The sequence below is a fragment of the Lagopus muta genome, chromosome 6, assembly GCF_023343835.1.
Source record: "Lagopus muta isolate bLagMut1 chromosome 6, bLagMut1 primary, whole genome shotgun sequence".
Classification (NCBI taxonomy): Eukaryota; Metazoa; Chordata; class Aves; order Galliformes; family Phasianidae; genus Lagopus; species Lagopus muta.
Genome location: NC_064438.1, coordinates 50,522,749 through 50,545,731, shown reverse-complemented (window position 1 = coordinate 50,545,731; position 22,983 = coordinate 50,522,749). Strand labels below are relative to the sequence as shown.

At 39.8% G+C, this 22,983-nt stretch overlaps 1 protein-coding gene across 2 annotated transcripts in view; it reads right to left on the bottom strand.

The window, feature by feature from the left end:
- Positions 1–1,082: 1,082 nt before the first annotated feature.
- Positions 1,083–22,983, bottom strand: part of ASPG (asparaginase) — a 48,084-nt gene continuing 26,183 nt past the window's right edge. For both annotated transcript variants that reach the window (XM_048949087.1, XM_048949086.1), the window contains exons 8-16: positions 22,289–22,474; positions 19,406–19,519; positions 16,378–16,497; positions 15,219–15,314; positions 14,183–14,346; positions 9,101–9,187; positions 3,563–3,662; positions 3,192–3,251; positions 1,083–1,481 (exon numbers count right to left, since the gene is read on the bottom strand). In XM_048949087.1, coding sequence (XP_048805044.1) covers positions 1,455–1,481; positions 3,192–3,251; positions 3,563–3,662; positions 9,101–9,187; positions 14,183–14,346; positions 15,219–15,314; positions 16,378–16,497; positions 19,406–19,519; positions 22,289–22,474 — 954 coding nt within the window. In that variant the 3' untranslated portion in view covers positions 1,083–1,454. The remainder of the gene's footprint in view (positions 1,482–3,191; positions 3,252–3,562; positions 3,663–9,100; positions 9,188–14,182; positions 14,347–15,218; positions 15,315–16,377; positions 16,498–19,405; positions 19,520–22,288; positions 22,475–22,983) is intronic.

Below are 22,983 nucleotides of genomic sequence, written 5' to 3'. Positions count from 1 at the left end.
AGTGCAGATACTAGGTCTAAACTATGGGAAAAGGAGGCTCTGTACATTTTTCTTCCTAATTGCAGAAATTTGCACAAACATGGCTTTGTTACAGACATTCCATTTGTGTATTTACAGATAAGACACTGAATTTGAGGCATGATTTTTGAAGCTTATCTTAGATCTCATTTACTTAATTCAATACTAGTTTTATTGAATCTGAAGCATATTTATTGCTATATAGCATCAATTGTTTAATAACAAGGCTGCACAGTTGTAGCATTTGTGACCATATTGAAGGGGTGCACTACTTTTCACATTAAAATATTGTGCATTTTTATTTTCTCAGAGTGCACTCATGGTTGCCCTGTTTCAGGGGGATCTGATATGCAGCATACCTTGGGAATCTTTTAATGTCAGCCAGCTCAGTAAGTCATCCATGCAGCTCTTCTCCATGGTAAGAATAGCTGTGGGAAGGTTGAACAGCATAAAGAGGGAAAAGAAACAACTATCTGCACTTCAAAGATTCCCTTCAGATGAAATAGATATAAAATCCACATAGATTACTGCAGCAGCTGTAAGGTGAAATTAAAAGTTGCCATTGCCAATATATGCACTTGCCTGGAGTATTCTCTGTGTTTACATATTCTGGGATGGACATAGCTGGAAAGGGGTGTATCACTTTTTTTTTTTTTTTCCCCTTTAGACTGAAGGTGTTGTGACTTTAAACTTAGGGTTTGTTAACACCAAGATCGCATTTCCAGTCCAAAGAATTCAGTGTCCAGCATGTAGCAATCTTGATTATATTCCAGTCAGGATGTGGCAGAGATGCTATTAGAAACAAAACAGCTAGTTCTCTCAGACAGTCCCACAAACATGCTTTATGGCATCTGCATCCTACTCATTTCAAGTGAGGCTTTACAGTGACACACTGGTGAAGATTAGTACACAACTGCAGGCAGATGCCCACGGCTGATTCAATTGTTTGCACTGACACTCACAGTTGCTGTAATTGCAGCTGAAATGATACAAGCCATTGCAAAAATCAGACAAAGTGAAACCAACATTGTTCCACAGAGATTTTATTAGTTGAAACACAGAAATGTACAATCCACTGTTTTCTCTTGGAACGAGTTCACCACGGCACTTCCTTTTGCCATGCCTGCAATACTGCCTTCGGTGATTTAATGAAAAAAGATTCAAAAAGTCTCCTTAAAAGCAGAGCTTGTGCAGTAAGGACAACACATTCCAGCCTCACTTGTTCACAAAACTTTCCTTTTAAAAAAAAAGTGATTAAAACATAAAGCAGCATATTGTTTTTAGAAAATCAGTGAGAGCTGAACGTGTTCCTAAGTAAAGAACATTTCTAAGTCAGTTTTAGTTTTCCTGCATGCTCCGTGTGCAGCTTCTGTTGTTTCTTTCCTTTTTTCTCCTCATAATCACTGAACACCTCTAATACTTCAGAGCTGGTATTTCTAAGAGGAGTGACCATCTTCTACAGCCTATGGATGAAGAGAAAAATGGATGTTTAAGAGTTGGCAGTATCCAAAACCTTCCTGGGAATAGATTACCATGCAGCCTGTCAAGCAAGTTCTCATGCATCACTGATGACTTCCTTGAGATTGCCTGCACTACTGATGGCTCAGACCAAAGGAGCTGAGATATCCAACTAGGAGCTGAAGATTTAACACATTAATTCCCTATTTGCAAACTAAAAGTGACCTTTGCAGACAAATTTCACTGCAAATGGAAATAACTTTGCAACACCACGCAGATTGTGAAGGCATTTTTAACATTTTCATTCTGGCACTGGAAAGCTTCCATTCAAAAGCTTGAGACTGTGACTGCATCTAATCCTACTTCAACAGTTTAAAAGAAATAAAACCTCCAAACTTACAGGAATGGAAAAAAAAAAGCCTGATTCTGTCTCATGTTCTCATTTGGACCACAACTATTTTTTAAATGCAATTACCCACCTATATACATGAATTCACTCACATTGATCAAATGGGACACGGAAGAAGCAAGGTAGCCATGACTGCAACCAAACGTTTAACTAAATTTCATGTTCTTCTGATTAAATAAAGGACATCATCTCCTCCCAGTAATTAAATTGGTATTAGACTTGCCAATATATTGGAGAAGAGATATCTAAATCCACAACATACTGCATCAGAAAGGAGTTCAGAGAAATAAAAGGCAAGTTTTAAATGTCTCCAGTTACAGCACAGCACTGAGGATGGTCAAACGCCCAGACAAGTTCACTGCAGAGAGACTTGTCAGATCTGATGCTTTGAACATGGGACTCACACCCTTCTCACAAGCGTTCAGCCAGGAGAACACACCTCGTGCATTAGCAGCACAAAAGAGATTCATGCCGGGAGTCAGAGACAGCCATGAAGCCATATACATAAATCAGAGAGGCCACGGCACTGCCCAGTCCTGTGCTCTGGGTGGGAGAGCCATGTGCAGAAAGGGAGCTTCCACACCCTGCTGTGTAAGCTACCTTCTGCCTATTGAGAATCTGCCTATTTTTCTGCAGTGCTTGACTTTATTACCCCAAATCTTCCAGAGTTCAGGGAGTGTTTTGACAACACTCTCAAACACGGTTTGGTTTTTCACCGCCCTGTGTGGAGCCAGGAGTTGCACCTGATGAACCTCATGTGCCCCTTCCAACTCCAGATGTTCTGTAATGCTAAGATGGGCTAGTGAAAGGTGCTCTGTGAAAAAGCCAGATGTAGAGCACATCTGCAAATGCTGCAGTACCAAGCAGTGTTTCCTGAGTGGGAGGCTGTGATCACACCGTGGCTGTGCTGGAGAAGGGCATGCTCCCACACTGTGGGCGCAGCACCATGCAAAACAGGCCTGGCAGGGTGACCAAGGGAAGGAACTTCCTCTCTAAAGCAGACAAGACAGAGGAACAATTTACTGAGTGTGGAAGGCCAGGAGAATGAGATACTGCTGCCCTCAACAGATTTATTGTAATAGCATTTAGGTACCCAACCAAATTCTGAGCCACACTGTAAAAAATCACTTATTGTTTCAGGCCAAAAGAAGAATAAGCATTAGTTCCATTCCATAGACCAAGGCAGGGATAGCAGCTGAGCCCCGCGCTCAACTGAGAGATAAGGCTTAAATACAAAGTCCTCCTTCATACAAGCATATACTGACCCATGTATTTCAGAAACCAGGCCCCGAAATATGAGTCTTACCTTCTTTTGTTGCTTCTGTCTAAGGAAGTCAAGAACCTCCTTATGCCCTGTAGCCTTTGCCTGTGAGTAGAAACATGAATAAATCCTGCCATCCTGTGCACCAGGACATGCAAATACTTTCTTGTGGGAAGTAAGAATATATTACCACAATATAATTAAAATCCAATTTAAATTTTAATTCCTCTGAGATAGATGAGAAAGTTCTGGCTCCAACAATCTATTACTTGAGGACAGCACCAGACTTGAGTTCACAACATACAGCAACCCAGTTTATAGCTCCAGAGCAGCATTTACTTTTCCCAAACTTGTATTACCTGACAGCACCCACAGAGTTAGAGCACTGCATGCAGTATGGCCATGTGCACACTTACTACTTGTAGGGCGTTCTTGCCATCATAACCAGTTTGCTCCAGGTCTGCACCAGCCAGGTACCAGGCGTACAGCCCATCCACATCACCTTTAGCTGCAAGGCTGGAAAAAACAAGTATGTTGGTTCTTTCAGTGTATTTCACTGTGCTCCTGTGTGCTGCCTATGAGCTCCACAAGCAAATGCTGAACCAGAACAGGTTCAATATGGCTGCAGGACAGAGACGTAAGGAAAGGAACACTATTACAACAGCTTTGAATAGCTGAGCAAGCAACACAGCTTGATGAATCAGTTCCTTAAATTAATAAGGCTGTGCTATAAGTACTTACAACAGGCTGGTTTCACACAGTGGGTGTGACTATGACCAAGGGGGAAAAAAAAGTCATTCAGTTTCATATTTCACAACACGGTATTTATCTCATGAAGTGAGTTGGGGGGAGGGCAATGGCTGCATCAAGGTGCAGCTGAATAAGTGAGGGAACAGATGTGTTCGTAATCAGTCTGCCCCGTTTGAAGCCACTGAGAAAAACCCTTCTTAAGTTTGCACACTACCAGAAGTTAAAACAGCACATTTACGTGTTATCCTTTGGACAGCCAGCGATGATTTTTTTTGAGTTCAGGTAATTTGTAAGATTTAAATAGGTAGCATTAAAAAAACAAAAGGAAAGGAAAGAGAAAAAGGCTGTTGAAGATACTTTATCTGCCATGCATAACAAGCAATAGTAAAGCTCAACATTAATCTTATAGAAATTAGTGAATTAACGTTTTCTGAGCAATGTATGCTAGAATGTTTCTTTGCACATCTTCTGGGGGTCTCACCTGCAGTTCCTAAGGTTCCTTTTTAACTTGTTTCTTCTAAAGGGCTCACAGCCTGCACGTGCACAGAGCATGCCTGTCCCTATCAACTCTGCAGGCTAAGCTGGGAGGGCTGCCTCCGCATTTCTAAGGATAAAAACACACCAGGCCACAGAAGGGAGAGCAGCTCCTTGCTGCATGCTGGGACTGTCTGAGCACAGCTCCCTGATAACCATCAGATGAAGCTGTAGCTCATTATGAGGGGGAAACCCCCAGTACTATTAAGTTCAACATTCGCTGCCTGAAATGCTGCTTGCTGTAGAGGAACGGCAGTGATGGGCTCCGGAATGATGAATGCCTGGGCAGACCAATGGAGAGCAGGGTGTGCAGGAAGATGCAAGGGGCAGTCGGTCAGGTAAGCTTATAGAAGAAAGCCTAAAAGCAAGTCTGATAATTTCAGTTCTCTGCTAGACTGAAATCACCTCTGATGTTGATTAAATCTCTTAAGTACCTGAAAAAATGTTTTCAGGGGAGTGGAAGCCTCTAATTGCAGCAGCCTGAGGAGAAAGGCAGAGAGAAGCTTTCATTCACAGCAGTCCCAGAAGTTGTGCAGGAAGAGAGAGTGAAGAGGATCTCCATATTCCTCTTGCAACCCTGCCAGCCCCAGGGCAGGGCTGAGGCCCACAGCTGGGACTCAGGGAGACAGGGATGTTGCAGTGGGGTCTGACGTCAGGAAGAAAAGACCAGTAAGCCATTAATTACAATTGCTGTTACAAAAAGGGCCTCTCAGAAAACAGATGAAATAGAGGAAGCAAAGGCAGTCTAACAGGAAACTCAGTGGGAAGCCCTCAAGGAAACTGTAGAGAAAAGTAAACTTTAGTAAAGAAGTGTTAGCAAATCAGAGAAGTTGCTTAGCAGTCACTTCAGAACACAGTAATTACTGTTCACAAAGACTTGCTGTTGACACTGAGAGGTCCCAGAATGAAGGAATGAACAAACCAAAAGCTGAGCAAGTGGGCTGCACTCAAACACTTGGCCTCAGAATGTCATTGCAAAGTGGAAACCACTCTGGACAAAGTCAAGAACATTCAGAGCTATTACAAACACAGGGCAATTCAGCTTCATCACTGTAAGCAGCAAACTGCACTTAGAAACTAAATACCTAATTAGCACCTTTTCAGAAAGAGCAGTTGAACTCACAGTACCACAGGTCAACAGCATGAAGTGGTCTCTTTCTGTGATATTTTAGAGCAATCCAAATACACAGAAGTATCTTCAATTTTGCAGCAGCCATTTACCGATCAAGTTAAAAACGTATTCTGAGGACTGTGACCAGAGAACAAAATACAACAGAGCTACAGAATTCAGATACAGCTCTGAACAGAAGATACTGGCCATTCATTAAGTTGATTATAATCAAGAACACCATGAAGCATTCTCTCTAACTTCAGATCTCCATAGCCAAGCCAAACGCATCTGCAATTCCTTCACAATGTAAGCGTACTTCATAGAGTCAAACATATATATACACATATATAAACATATATACACACCATGTGCAGCAGAAAAATCACAGAGATGCTGCGCATCAATGACAGATCATTTTTGGAAGAAATGATATGATTATGCACTATTTTGCAGTTTCAGCATTGCCAATGTAGTTATGATGATGACAGGAGAGCTAAAATACTAGAAACAGCAATAATCCAATTATGCTGCCTCATTTTCTGCCTCCCCGTCACACCAGTACCAAGCAAACTGAGTTACAGCTGTTGGGCAAATTACACCAAAAAGCTGCTTGGGTTTCAGAGGGCTGAGAAGGACAAGAGCCAGTGCAGTTCTAGACCTGGAAAGGAATGTGAGCAGCTAAATGACACTTCGGGTTCCCTCCTGCCACCTACAGTAACAGGATTTCATCTTTCCAAGGAACACAAAGCTCTGCTCTTCTGGTGATTTCCTATTTCAGTGCTTATATAAAACAATCAGGAAAGACCTTCTGTTTTCGGATGCATCATCAACATTTATTTATTTTTTAAAGAAAAAAGAATTAAAGTACAAAGCATGGGTTGTCCCATCCTGAGCATATCTGGGAGTGCTATTCTCATCCAGTATTTCCACATCTCTCATAGCTGCAGCAGACTTTTTGTAAGACAGGAGGCATTGTAAGCTTGGCCCCAGTTTGTACACAGACACATTTATTTCTTCTCTCTCAAAACTAGCCCTCAAAATTTATGTAAAACTAGGAGCATCTTATTTAGAATGTCACAGATTTTCTGCACTTCCATTGTATATAATTTTATGTAATCTCAAAAAAAAAATGACATAGGAAAGTTTGGTTTGGTTTTATTGCTTCTACTTAATTTTGTGAGGTACAGCCTTGAACAGTGTCTCAGTTCTATACAGACTTCTTTCCTATCTAAAACAAAACCAAAAAGCAACCGTTCATCAACTGTAGAGCATGACAAGCCTTCAGAGTATGGCTGCATGCCGCAGTATGTCTGATCATGGCCTGTTTCTGCAAAGATGCCAATGCTACTGCAGTATGAGAAGAGATTCTGCCATTTTTAATAGATAGGATACTAACATTGAGATCTGTTTTGCATTTCAAAACAAAGCTATGGACCAGATTCCCAGCATCAAGAGTGATTCTAAAGAGCAGATTAACACCTCTCACTTCCTCAAAATAAAGTAAATGATGAAACCATGAAAGATTTAACAAGATCACTTCGGCTGCATCCTTGTGCATCTCCACTTCATACATGAGTTCTTATGTACACTGTCCAAGTCCCAGCTCTGGTGGGTACTCCTTTCCCTCTCAAACATCACCAGAGCCAACAGAGCACATTTATTTTTATCTCCTTCCCAAAATTATGAGTCTGAACATAAGGAAATTGAGGAGGCAGGGCAGAAAATTCAGTGTTTGTGGCTTTACGGGAAAGTCAGTTTGTTTGATGATAGGTAAGTAGTAATGGCAAGAACGTGCTTCTAGTAACAGAGAACTGTATGGAGAAAAAAGATGAGCTGGTTAAGGGCAGTAACCCAGAGACTATCAGATAGCAAGCAGCTTTGTTGTACTGAACTCCGAGAAGCAGACACAAATCATAGAATGGCCTGGGTAGAAAAGGACCACAATGATCATCTAGTTTCAACCCCCCTGCTATGTGCAGGGTCACGAACCACCAGACCAGGCTGCCCAGAGCCACATCCAGCCTGGCCTTGAATGCCTCCAGGGATGGGGCATCCACAACTTCTCTGGGCAACCTGTTCCAATGAAATCCAATGACATACTGACATGGGGACAAATTCAGAATGGTACAAACTGCACCTTAAGGTACATTATATAAGGACAGAAGAGACATAGGAAAATAGTTCAGATTGGGTGAAGGGAAGATGTTACAAACAGCCCGTTCTACCAGCAGCTCAGCCATGTGAAAATGCTGTTTTTATATTTAAGTTACCACCATTAATAAAATATCTCCAAACCTCAAAGCAAAATACTAGCTTTGAACAAGAAATCATGCCATACAGATGCAGTATGTGCCACGGTCCCTGAAATGCTGCGACACACAGTGTCAGAAGCATTTTCTGTTTACAGGCCCCTTGTTCTCTTTGCGGATGCCCCACTCATGTCAGGCAGCCAAACAGGTTCTGCACGTGGTGCAGCACTAAGCAAGGGGCCAACTTATTTGCAGAGGAATTCTCTAAGCCACTCCTCTCGTCTTGATGGATGGATACAATGCAGAGGAAGGGCTCACTTCTGTGCTATCACCTGCAGTGCCCTGTGGAGCACATATCAGTGGTAAAACTCCTATTATCCAGTCTCCCCTGAGTAAATTACAACAACTCAAAACCTTCAGCTTGTATTTGTTCATTCTGGAATTATTTAAAGAACAGGGTTCGGTCCCTACAATAATGCATACTTACCCAGACCTTACAGATTTGAGGACGATGTGCAGTCCTCAAATTGAGACTTGCCCTGCCCTGATACAGAGGCTGGTATTGAGGGATGTTTTTGTGTTGTTTGTATTTCAGAGGAGAAGAAATGAAGTAAAAACAACCAATAATGTTAGGAAATTAATAAAAGCCTTCTCACAATTTTGAACTCAAAACCTTGAAGGGAAAACACAAAATCTGGTATCTACTTCTTTTTGAAATATGTACCCTTAGCATTAAAGCACATAGATATATTAACAGCAACTGTATGTAAAACCTGCAACTGTACTGTCGTAATAGAAGATTATATTCACTTAAAATTAAATACAGAGGTGGTGAGCACTTGCTGTTTTGGAGTGAAATGCATTTGACTTACATATTTTGAGAAAGACACTTGTTAAAGTCGCTCCCATCAAGCAACAAGAGGATTTTATTTTAATAAAAACTATGCACTATGGGCAACTTTGTTTTCAAATAGAGATGCTATTCAAAAATCTATTTCCTTCTCACTGTTTGAGACTGAAATTGCCTGCAAAAAACTGTGTGCTGTCTTCTCGGTCACTTATCCTCACAATATTTCTTTACTTTGGAGCCCTCTTGACTTATTGGTGTTGCAGTACAGAGTTGATACTAAATTTCATCACTCTCTTGTTTCTTCATTATTAGTTTTGCACAGGAGGAGTCACATGTCATGTGCCAGGGACACAGGGAATAACTTCCTTGAAAGCTGTTCTCCATTCTGAGAGCCTCCTCTGGAAAATCCTTCCCTTCCATCTCAATTTTAGGGCCCCACCTTCCCTAAAATCACATTTACCTGCAAAGTATTGTTCCAGTGTTCTCCAAGTCATGGCTTGAAAGATGCGCTCCTGTTTCTCGTAATAAATTGATCACCTGTATGTGCCTTTAAGAAAGAAACAGAAAAGAAAAAGAAACAATCACAGATTTTGAGAAATTTCTGAAACAAATTTCCTTCCCTTTTCCACAGAAACTCTGCCAAGCCATGGACAAGGCCAGCCTCTAAGATACTGTCCTGGGCAGAAAATAACATGACAGATAAAAAAAATCACAAAATACATTTTCACAAGTGGCCTAACGGAAGGTTTGGAACTTGGTTCCAAAAGGACGTGACTGTGCTCCTCTGCCAAACAAATAATCTAGGTCACAAACCTAAAAGCATACTGTTTTCTCCAAGAAAGGGCGAGATGGCATCAGCAGATCAGATTTCCTATTTCCTCTTTCAAATAAATTACTAGACCATACTTAGAGAATTAGAGTGTTGAAGAAAACACTTGAAGTTTCTCAAGCTACTGCCTAAACTCATCTGTATTAATTCAAAATAACAAGTAAGTTCACTTATTTGTGCTACATCACTTGCATTTTCTTGGAGGTAGCCACAGGCCTTCCCATTTTAGAACTGGACTAAACTGCTTACTTAATTCCACTGCTTCTCTTTAAGAAACTGCATCTTGAATGAGAAGTTACTTTAATGTTATCCAGATCAAGTCTATGTAATCTTATATATTCCATGTAAGGTCTATCTTTATAAATTAAAAACTAAACACTGTAGTGGCAACGTGGGAATCATTTTGCTTTTCCAAACATGAGTTATTTGCCCTATCAGATGTATTTTTTCAAAATGTACTTAATTTCAATATATATATATATATATATATATATTTGTTTCATGGCAGGCAAAGCATTGCTGTAACAGTAAGCACCACAAGTTGTTCATCTGAAATATTTTCTCAGGAAGGTCCCTTATAACACAGCTTGTCACCCACAAGCATCCCCTTGAGAAAGTAAATAATGACACTGCATCCTATTTTTCAGCCTGCAGAGGGGAATGAATTCTACATTTATGAATTCTTAGACCAGTAATTAGCTGAAAAGTGTTATATTTGGTACTGTGACTATGAAGAGCAAGAAAGCATAGACCACCACTCACATTCCCATCACTCAATGCGAGAACTATGCGGGGCTAAGCTGTGCAGCAGCTTGTTTCTATTTGCGTTCAAATGGCATCTATATTCTCAGAAAACTTAAGCCCTATCCAGCCCTATCACTTCTTACATTTACCCACAAGAGCGTTATTCAGACTTCAAGAGGCTGGCAGTGCATTTGCTGATACGTGTCATGCACAAGAGAGGTATTTGTCTTTAGACGTTGTTTCTGCTCTTCTATGGCTTTGCTAAAGCCTCAGAAGGACCAGTGGTTTAACTGATGTCATGAGCAATAATATTCCTGGCAATGGTTCAAATGCGACTCCCTTTCTAACATGACAGCACACAACCAAGAGCAGTGCAACTGATGGATAATTAAAGTATAAGTTTAGAGAAAAGACCAATGTCTCCATGTTAACCTGCAGCGCAGAGCTGCTTGTCCAGTCCAGCTTCATCTAATAAGCAAAACCATGAGCATGCGTGGTGCCTGCGAGCTGCTCCTGTCTGCCTTTCCTTAGCTCCATCTATTACCTAACCATGGCTCTGGCTCAGACACAGCCCATACAAACAGTGCTATTTCATGTTACTGAAATCAGCTTTTTGATATTGCCACTGACATTTATTTGCTCTCCAATGGAAAATATAACAGACCAGAAGTGTTTCTAGTGTCTCCCCTGCTCTGATTCTATTACTAATGATAACATTGAAGATTAAAAAAACATATATAATAATAACAATAATAAAAAAGTAAACTAGTATTTTAATGACTTCAAATATCTTCAAATATCCATTCCCATGCTCAAAATTTAAGATCCAGATAAAGACACCAGAACTTCTGGCTCTGACTTTGCAGCCACCACGAAGCTGCACAGTACGTATCATCCTAGGCTTTGACTTGGCAGACACTTACAGAAGGGAATCGACTTCAAAAGGCATGAATCACACATGTGAAACAAACACACATGTAAGAGTTTGCAAGGTTGGGGCCCTAGGGTATACACCTTCCACCAACTCTCTTTAAAGAAATGCAGGTGTAATGTATATCCAAACTTGACAGGCTTCATTCTTTTTAATGCTTGCTTCCCTAGCAACTGCAATGGTTATGGCAGGATGAGCTTAGTTTCACTTCTTCAGTTTTCTACAGAGTATCAGTGGGAATTTTATGCTCTAGGATTGTAAGGACAAACTTCAGAATACTTTTCTAAACTTCAGTGTTTAAATTCTCGCTCTGCCTTCCATTTCCTGAAGTAATGTAAATGGAACCTTGCAAAATATCAAGTATTTAAATTTTTATTTACGTGGGAGGTAATTTTACTGCCTCTAATCTGATGTTCTCACAGCAGCACACCAGAAACTCCCTGTTTTCAACCTCTTACCACTGTTCTATAAGTAAATGGAAGTGCTTTTACTACATAAAATATACAGTTTTTATTCAAGCCATTTTCCTGCTTAGAAAAGTTTCTGTTATTAAGAAAATATTATTCTATTGTTTTGAAAATGAATTATCCCTGGAGGGTACTCTAAGAAGTTAAAGGAACGCTACTAATTTTGATATGTCAAGCAACTGGCCTAAATTAACAGTGGTCTGTTTAACTTCATGCATAAAGTGAATGAGACTACATGTAAATTGCAGTTACAAATGAAAACGCGGAAGTGCAGTACTTTATTTCTCATTTAGAACTGGACTCCACATTTTACCATCTACAGAAATAAAGAGTCATGTAGAGTATAAAAAACCCAAAACAACAACAAACAAACTTAAGAGACTACCACTGATATAGATCAAATTGCTGATCTGTAAGCATCAGTACTATGTTAAGATGCTTTTAAGAAGAGACATAACTCCTGATCATCTTTACACGTTATGAAATGGAAAAGGAAAATCAGTCATCATTACACAGATTTACATGCTAGGTTAAAAGGCAAGCTGCTGAACAATGTGACATAGAAAACTGAAGGAAAGCTGCTTTTAAGATGAGCGGATTCTGTACTGCAATTATATTCCAATTAAGCAAATATTAATTCTCAGAAAATGGGATTAAGCTGATGCAATATTCAGTAAAATTGAGAAAGTTACAATATGAAACATTATAAAGCACTGACTGCTCATTAAAGTTGGTTCTCCCCCTTCCCTTTCTGCACACAGTACATTGCATCAGGATAATCTTCACTTTCAGCACGCAACCATTTAATAAACAGAATTTAAATATTTCTGTAGCTCAAATCTTTTTAGTGGGTATCTAATTACACACACATAAAGCTGTCTGATCTTTGCCCATCTTCTTGCAGGCTTATCAGAGCAAAACGCAGTGTGAGTACACAGGAGATCATAAACACAAAATTATGAAATTACTTCCAAGTCAACTCTTCCTCTCATTACAGCAGTTGAAACAAAAAGAGAAACTGAAAATGGTTATGGTTCAGTTTCCTTTTACAGTTCCCAATATCAAAATGTGTGTGCAGTTTTAAAGAGCTTAAGAGTCATAGCAGGAGTCTTAATATAGGAGTGGCAATGCTAAAGAATCCAAACAACAAGCTCATGTGAAATTCCTCAGGCGGTAGTTGGGTGCGGTAAAAAAAAAAAGTAGGTGCCTGATTTGCAGGAACATCTAATGGTATCTAACGTTTTAGCATTTTCTCACATTGGACTAGAGCCACTTCTATTCAGCTATGAGGTTATTTGTTTGATTTGCTGTTGGGCTTGTTTTTGCTTTAAGACTTCAAGGGTTTGCCACTGAAGAGCTCATATATTCATAAGACTAAGCAGCAACTTATGAATCCGTAGGGGATCATGCAGCAGGTATGGCAGTAGCACAGTGGGGCCAAACAGGACTTAAAATCTCAAGTTAACAGGGCCTGTTGAGTTTTCTTGCATCTGGTGGTTGAGACAGGCAAAAAAGTTACTTCTGTAGCCAATGCAAAAACATGGCTGTTAGACCTGCCAGGGAGCAGTCTCCAGCCTGAAAGACCAGGTGAACTTGTCAACGTGAGAAAGCTGTAGGAATATCTGGGGACAGACACCCGTGAAGACCATTACAGTTCTACCACTCCAAGCTCCTTTATGTAAAATAGCTTCTCTCCTGCCATCATACAGACTGAATATGAGATAAGGAGCTGAAAGTGGATCAAAGAAACAAGAGATTAGGGCATGCAGCTTCTAACACGTTGGAAGACCAGTGGCTCTATGAATCCCCAGGCTATAAAAAAAACAACTATTTTAAAATTAAACGTCTCCTAACTGATGACTTTTACACACTATGTCATGGCCGTCCCTTAAGAGCATGCAACATGGAAAAGACCAGTACATCACTTGTCCATGACTATCATTCAAGAACTACAGACGTTCAGAACAACAGGAAGAGGAAATCCACAAAGCAGGCAGAGCCACACAGACATCTCATATTATTACGAGTGGGTGGAAGAGAGAAAAAAATATATATAACAAAAAAGTCACCCAGCAAGAGACTCAAGCAATCACAGGTGAAAAGGAAAGACTAAAACATGACAACCTACCAGTACATTTTGTGCCAATTGAAACAGTCTGGTCTTGATGAGAAAGGGGAGGGCAGAAAGAAAACAAACTGCCCAGGGTCCTGCGTTCACACTTCTGACAGTCAAAATGAGTTTGGCTCTGTTTTATAAAGAAGCCTCATAGCAGAAAGTGGAGACCTGAAATTACGGACAAAGCCTTGGCAAGAAGGCAGCAATAAGTCACCTTATGCTAAAATTCTACATGCGTACAAAGCTTTTTGCTTTAATTTTCTGTTATTTCAAAAATAGTTTTAATTTAGGCTAGTCACATCCTTTGAAACAAAGCTGTTTTGTGTTATTTTCACTGCTGTCATTTACGCATGATCGCTGAGAAAACACAAGGCCAAAAAAATAGGGATGGACTTTAACATTCAAATTGATGTAATGTTTATAAGCTTAACACAAAGTGGTATAGAAACTGTTACCTGAACTTGATCGCATTCATCAGTGGGGTAGATCCGTATCTGTCTCTAGCGTAAACAGTTGCACCAGATGTTAACAAATACTCAACTAATGGTAAATGCCCTTCAGAGGCTGCAATATGAAGTGGAGTTCGGCCATCATAGTCTTCACAGCTTAGGTTTCCACCCTACAAAAGGACAGGTCTTTCACATGCTAAAAAGGTATTGGCTGCACATTAAATTGTTGGTACAGCAAACCACGACAAGCTGCACCGCCAAAATATTAAGCTTACAAGTTTATCTCATAGTGATATTTCTAGCACCAGTACAGGTATTTATTTCACTATCCTTTTCTCATTCCAGTCCCCTCAGATAGGCTTTTTGCTGCTCTACATCACATAGCAGCTTTGTGCCTAGAGTCTCCTAATTTTGTCTACGTTTATTGTTATTTTCAAGATACATTTATCCTTTTTCTAGACCCATTATCAAAGTCTCTAGACTAGAGTTAGAACAAGGAAAATTAAAAGAAAGAGGTGTAGAAAATGATACAGGGTAATAGGTATTTCTTTTTTCAAGTATAATCCAAGCTAGAGCTATGGGGAGAGCCAAAATCCTGATTTAACACTGCACTGCATTTCACTTAAATATAATTTCCAAGTTCTTTTTTTTTTTTTTTTTTTTTTTAAATCATGACAGATTTACATCCAAAAGCTGGATACTATGAATATGCATAAAGAGAGTTAAATGAAAGAAGGCAGCACAAATCATTTTAAAGCGTTCCAAAGTTAGCAGATAAGAACTTGCATATTAATCTACCTGTATTTTTGCAGTTCAAAAGAAAATGAAAGCAGCTGAGAACCAGATAGAGGAAAGAACACACCAGTTTTGAAGGCAAAGTCTGAAGTGCCTAGAAACTAGTTCTATTAGTCAAAGCACCTTGATTTTAAGACCTATATCGTTGCTTCCCAGAGAGCATATTAGCTTCCTCCTATCATGTACAATATTCCTATATTCAAGCTCTACTTGAATACTTATTCACAAACTGTGAATTTCACATTACCATTTCTGCTATGGCTCTCAGTGCGTCTATGTCACCCAGTTTAGCTGCAGCACAAGCCAAAGGTGGAATTAATGCATCTCTTACAGCTTCTAATTCCTGAGAACCAAATAAAAACAAACATTTAATATCAGCCTTGCCTGTAATGTGATCAAAATCTAAGCCATAAAAACTCTGCCCTTACGCTTTCATGTAAAGTTTTCAAATTAGTCATCTGGATATTTTAAAATGGTAGCATTTTGTTCTTGGAAGGAAAGAAGTCTCATGTTTACTTTACATTTTGTATCTCTCCCATCCATGATTTATATTCCTCCCTAGCAACACTACAATTACCTGGTATCTATATATACCATTTAAAGTGCACATACTAATTACCATCTCTGCCCTGCCACAGTTACACATCAGTACAGTAAGAGAAACAGGGCTGGTAGGAGTTAGAGGAGATCATTATCATTTATTCTCGTCAAGAATGAATCAACTTCAGTCATGTGAGTCCTCAGATATTTGTGTAATCTGTACTTCCAAACCTCCCATTTCTCATAGTAAAGAACTAAATAAATTCAGTATCCGTATAGCTATTAAAAATCTCATCTTCCCTCAAAACATGTCAAGAGGAAAGCAAACGCTTGTATCTAAGAACCAGTACTATAGTTTCTGATTTTCCAATTGAGACTAATATTAAAAACCACAAATTATACTTGTGTAATGCTTCCTCAGTATCATCCTTCTATGACTGCATGCACAATTAAGCTGTTATACCCCTTATTATTTGGCTTGCTCCAAACTGTCAATACATTTGACCACAAAAACACACAGCACTTTTTCATATCATTGATACCCTGAATTACAGCAACTGTCTGAGGCTTGTTATTGTAGCCAGGCAGCCAAGAAAATAAAGTCAAGATGGGGCTACAAAGAAAGAAAAAAAACAACAACAACTAACAAAACAGCAAATTTAATGTGTTTTTAATTAAAACCATTTTAATGCCCTGCTTGTCATTGTGTCCTTTCTCTCCACCCCAGCTGGTTAGCTGGGGCACTTGGCACTGAAAAAATAATCTAAAAGTTTCAGTGTTCCATTTTTCTTTCAGCTTTAAACTAGGTTCATTTAACTGAGTTTATAGATTTACATGAGTTTGGGTTTAAATATTTAAAGATATACCTCCTTGCAGCTGATACTTAGAGATCTGGCAATCACTTGAATAAACTTGCTATCTCTGAGAGAGATCTTGGCTCCTGTGGGTACAACAGTCATTTCTCCTCTTAGATTCTCACTCAGCATCTGAAAAGCAAGCAATCAAACCCTTTGTTAGCAAAGGAAAATATGGTAGTAGTCTAATAAAATAACCTTAGGATCAGCTAAGAAAATTGTTTGGAGGAATTATGGAAAGTAATTGAACGCAGACAGAAGATTAAATAAATTGTTACTGTCCCATGAAGATTGCAAGTTTAAAAAGAGCCGGGGGGGGGGGGGGGGGGGGGGGGGGGGGAAGGGAAGGGACAGGCAAATAAAACTTTCTTCCAAAGCAAAAAACCAAACTAAGCACATAGCAAAACACCTCCATTTTTAGAATATGCAGACAGAAGTTCCCTAATGGAGTATGCTGCAGCCTACTTAAAAACACAAAGATATTGAGTAATTAGCAGAGCAAGGCGGAAGACCAGAATATTTTGAAATATAGCCTTTTGCCAGCATTCCCAACACCCGGTACTCCTACACAGACTGTGCTTAGGCCTCAAAACAAAGCCCAGTGCTGCCTGTGGAAGTCATCTATTCCAACTGATTTTCAAACAGCTCCAGTAGCCCCGATTTTGTTAACATTTTTGGCCATAGAACCAGTTTTGAATGCAGAGCTTCTGTCATAGTGCTCATTACTTAATCACAAAGCAGGTGTGAATAGTATGCAGTGTGAGAGCATCTGATACAAGCAGGAAAAAAACAGGAGACAACAAAAATGGACAGCCAAATCACGTGTAGAAATTGCTGGAACATGACAATAAAGAAACAAAAATGCTGTGAAAAGCAGGCTCTATGAAATCTGGAGAACAAGGAGAGAAGCCATTCACAATTTTACATATTGGCACCCTTTCACTCCGGGCTGCTGATGCAGCTACAAAGCACGTAGTCGCTTCAATTAGAATTTTAAAAAGCAGGATTGTGAAAGTTTGCAAAAACAGATGTGATGTTGGAAGGAGGAATGCCCCAGGTTCACTTATGTCTAGGCATGCCCTTTATTACAAAAAAAGCTCCCAAGCGCTGACAACACTATAGCTGTCTGCTGGAAGAGTCCCATGTACATGTAACTCACTCGGATGATACCAATTGCTTTGGCACTCTTTTAGAGTTTGACAGGTTGAGATCATTACTTTGCACAAGTAACCCTAGCAATTGGCACCGATGCTAAAAGCATCCAATGCAAAAATCCTGTGTGCCTTACTCAGACCTACCAGCTGTGCAGCCATTTGCATGTATCTAGGGGCACATTCCTTGTTTCTTCATGTTGAAAGAGAATCCTAAAATAACCACTCCAGCTTCAGGAGAGCTTCTGTCTCTTGGGAGACCATTGTTTGGGGATATGCTTAGCTGAGGATATTGCCACAGACAACATATTTCCAGGCTTTCTTCTTCTCCTGATCTCTACCACTCATTCCTGCCCAGGCAACGTAGCATGTTGCTCCCTTAGTTGTGCCAACACAACTGTTTGTGAGTCTGTACAGTGAGACAAATGAGGAAACCGGTCCTGCTTAACTCAGAGAAACTGCAAAAGTTATTTATTTTTCAAGTCGTGTAAGGGAGCTGGCAGCACTACCTCATAACACCATGTAACACGTTACAGATGATGCAGGAATACCATGCGCCAGTGGTACCTAAAACGTAGTATCACCAAGTCCTCACCTGAATAATTCAGCTATCTCGCCTTGGCAAACTGGATCTCAAATTAAGTTTTAACCCATACACCTAGGCAGGATGTCAGCCGGAAAGTTTCTCCGGTTCCAGGTCAAATGATCCTCTGTGCAAGAAGATTAAAGTCTACATTAAGAAAGAGGCTAGTATACGTGTATTCCAGGGGTCAGTGAGTCTACCAGGGGGGCATCAGTAAAGAGCCTGGGTTTCTGAAGTGTATATACACAAACACATGCAGTACCACAACTTGCAACGTCATGCTGCCTGTTTAGCATGTTGTTGCACAGAGCATGTTCTTGCCATCCTCACTGAAAAAAAACCACAGCCTCTCCTCCTCTTGTTTTTCAGAGTAAGGACTTCAGCAAACAACACAAAGCTCTGAAACTGGAAGTATTTCCAAGTACAGTTCGTGGTACTTCCAGTCACCCACTTATGGTCACAGGTACCCTAACATGCTTGTCTCAGAGCTCCTACTGAGCATGAAATCAAGGTCAAATTTCTTTCAATTTTAGTTTAAAAAAAAACCAAACCACCAATATCATTAGATATACACGTGCACTCAGTGCTGAAGACAAGAGAGTGACTCATTGTGATGTCATCTCCCAAAGTGTCATGATTTTGGTTTCACTGCATGCAGGCACAGAAACACATGCATTCCTGTAGTCTGCTGCTCCCCCCACCTAATTCACAGCTCTGTGTTCCTTGTATAAAGGAACTTTATCATTTAGGGGAAAAGGCCATAATTAAACAACGATGGACAGAAAGAGCTATGTTAAAGGGGCTAAGATTTTTAAATACATTATGATTGGTTCTTAAAATGATCTCTACTGTTGATGTATTTATAAAATGCATCCCTAAAGCTCACAGAAGTAGTACTGTAAAGGAAGAGGCTGTACATACCATTCATTTTTAAAATTAGCTTTACCACTAATATCAATGACACGATCTTTGCTGACATCAGGAGAGTTAGGATTCTGCCTCCCTTATTAATTTCCACACATATTCTTTTGTATGGAAATCTCTAACGCAGACTACTGCATTTTTATGGCTTGGCCATAGCCTTCAACTGATTTATGCAGATAATTCTTTTCTTCCCCAATCTACATACATTTCTTTGCCTAAGAGTATTTTCTATAAGAAAAAAAACCAACATGACGTTCACATTATGGCTCTGGAACCAATTGTTTTTAAATGGAAGGGAGAATCTCAAAGCATACAGCTGAGCAGAAGTTAGCACAGTAGATGAGAAAGTTAAAGCCCTTCAAGGTCACACTGAAATATTTACCTGTCTCTTCTCCTCCCAGCTAAGCTCACTCTTGCTGAGCGCGTATGACAGTTTAGTTAAGGCTGCCTCTGGTGTCATATCACACCCAGGAATTACTCCAACATCAGCGAGAGTCTGAAGGAAAAGAAATAATATTAGCATAGCATGCAGAAATATCTGTGTGTACAGAAGACGGACATGAATGTGCAGCAATACAGAATACAGCATGCAGCCATGCCTCCGCACTTTTACTCCCACTGCCACTATGATTTCTGTAATCTTAGCTATCAAATACTGGGCAAATACTAGAGCCAGCTGAATAAAGCTGGCTTATACTTTACGTTCCTTTTCACACAGCAACACTGAAGAATTCAGCCTTGCCACGGTCACTGACTGTGCTCAGATGGGAAGGTCACTGCTTTGCATCGGCTATCCGCAGAGTTGTCAGATTACTTTTACTAAAAAGCTGCAGTTACTCCATTTTAACCCAGTGGCGTTGTGAACACTGCCAAGTAGGCTGCTCTTACTCTGACATATTTACCGTTCTTTTATGGGGCATATCTTTGGATGAGTTCCAGCATTACAGTGTGCTCACAGCAGGAGTGCTTTCAAATCCTTTCAGGCTGCACGAGCATTGTGTGATTTAGAACATGCAACTAAAATGTGTAATCTACGCAGTTGTGATGAGAACAACTGAAAAAGATGGCCTAACATTTTAAATTTATCTTGCTGGTAGTTAATAAAAGCACACCAGCGACTGAACCAGAGTAAGAAGCTCAAGCATCTTTACTGTGGTTAGCAAGCTTCATAAGTATATAAGAGATAAAGAAGATTTCTGATCCCATCAGTAAATTGTACATGGGCAAACATTCAGGTTTCTATAAACTATAGGCCATTAGCTTTGCCATTACATGATGCCTCACAGCTGAACATCTTGCAGTAGCTTCTTTACACTGATCTACTTTTAAGTGCCTTGTGTATAAACTTCATCTTTGGAACTTGTGACTTAACTAATATTTCAGAGACTTGATCAGCATATTAACATCTCTGAGAGCCCCAGACCAACATGAAAGTCATATGGAAAAAAACAAATATAAAGAAGATGAGAAATACTCTCTGTTCTGGAGAGCTAACCGAATAACAGTTAGTGCTTTTTCAGTAGGCTTAGGAAGGAGGATGAAGGGCTTCCTTCCTATACCTTAAGTCTCCTCAATTATAAGTTTCTGCTTTGCAGATGGTTCAGAAGCCAGGCATTCAGTTCATTAAATAAAACCAACGACTCAGCTTACACACTAGATGAGTAAAAAACAGCCTAGCCACATGCAAAGACCTGTGAAAGGCTATATTTAAAGAAAAAAATATATGTATTATTGTTCGTTTCCAGCATTCACCCACGATACTTCCTCCAGTAAACAGTTTCTCATGAAAAAGAAAAGGCAATGAAAAAAGCAAGCATTAAGTAATTCTGTAGGATTTGGCTTGCTCAGCAGCATTTTGAAAGATGACAAGAAAACAGGACAGCCTCCATCAATGGGTGCTGAAGCAACGTATTAAATGTTCAGTGTAAAAGATGGATACCAGACGTGAACACATTTCTGCACGGCCCTACATGTTTGGTAAGACAAATGCTAGTGACATGAGTAGAACCTCTCAATTAAACAAACCAACAGTCAGGATTAGAACGTAAAAAGCCTGACATGGAGCGACATGGTTAGCGGGCATGGTGGGACTATATGATCTCTGTGGTCTTTTCCAACCTTAATGATTCTATCATAGTTGCTACAAAGCATGAGATCTCTCCTAAAGTTTATACTTTCAAAACATTCCTCCTTAACTTCGCTAAAATTCTACTAACACCCAAAGAACTGCTCATATCACAGTATATGAAGTTAGAATACCAAAAAGGTGAAAATAAAAACCCCTGACAATTGCTTTTCTTTCTGCTCAAAACAGACTTTATTCTTAAAGCAAATATAACCTAGAGCTGTGCCAAAACCAATGTTAAAATAGGCAGGTTTCAACATCAGTTCAGAGGACCTAGGCTTGCCTTACAGTCATGTCAAGAGCAACCAATGATGAGAGTAGTCAGTGGATACGCTCTGCTGGACAGGTGACTACTACCAACTAAAGCAGGTGCCTGAAACAGGGCTGTGCATCACCCTACAGCAGTGCCTCCTGGATACATAATGGCTGGCTGTTATAAAGGCCAGCTAAACCAGCTTCCTTCACACCACCATATGTATCACATACTCTCATAGAACTTTGAGCTCTTATTAATCTCAGTGATGTCATATCTTAACACACAATTAAGAAACTCACTAGAAAATGCCCTGAATAGTAAGAGCATCGACAGCTTAAATACAACTGATTTCCACTCTGCAAGACATATGCTTCCTTACACATTGTTCCCCTTCCCGCTGAATACAGTTGCACTTCCAGTCAAATAAACACTCATTATTTAGAATACTGCTTGGATTTGCATGCTTTCCTGCTGTTCTTACGTTGTGACTAAGTAATCACAGGCCTATCAAGTATTACTCTATTTGATCATCTGATCCACAAGCTAGATTCTAGCTCAGGGAATGCCCTGGGGACAGACACTAATAATCTAATGTAAGGTATCCTGGAGTGCTGCTCATGACAGGAGAAAGTAGTCAGTGATTTGGGATTTGAGGTGAATACGTAGACCATTCAGGCTAAGAGTAACAGGACTGTGTTCTTAGATATATATTTACACGCTTACAGCTTAATATTTTTCTAATATGGTTATATTACGAGCAGTATCTTCACAGTGTAACAAATCTGGCTTCATACATCGGCACTACTAGACGCATAAATCATGTTTATATCAGCAAAATGTCTTTTACACAGAAGTAGAATCTGAAATCATTGCACAACCCTCACCTGCCCTGTTGCATAGACTGTTTTAACAGACCCTCGCAAGCACTGGGTGCAGTTTAGAATCACTACTTTTCGTTCAGTTGCTCTCTTAAGTTCTTCTAGCAAGTCTTCTCTGCTATTTGGGGCATTGCCACTTCCATAAGTTTCAAGTACAATGCCTTCGATTGGAGGCTGGAGAAATGCTTTCACCTGTTTAAAAACAAGACAGCAAAGAGAGATGAAGGCTGTGTTTACATCACATTAAGATTTTCTTACATGGCTGTTATAAAAAGTAGGCTTTTCCTGGTACAGTCTTATAGGCTGTCATGCCTAAGTCTTCTCATGCCCTTCTGTACTCCTCGTCTGCAATAACAAGGACTGAAGAAAAACGTTAAAAAAATGTGCATTCCAAATTCTTATTTTCCTTTCAAATTCCTACAGGGATAGATTTTAAAATAAACTATTTTCCACGATTGTGACCTCAGTGTGAGAAAGGATGCTATTGTTTAAGGGCCATTAACGGGCTATAACGTTGAACCACGGTGGAACAAAAGGGTAGATTTGCACTTACAAAATAAATACAGAATTATTTCAATCTAGAACTCCCACCACTGCCCAGATTTTTCATTTTAGCAAAGTTCTGCAAACGAGTATATGCCTAACTAAGAGAAGGAGTGTCTCACCTTTCAGGAAAGAATACTCTACTGAGGCATGGAGGT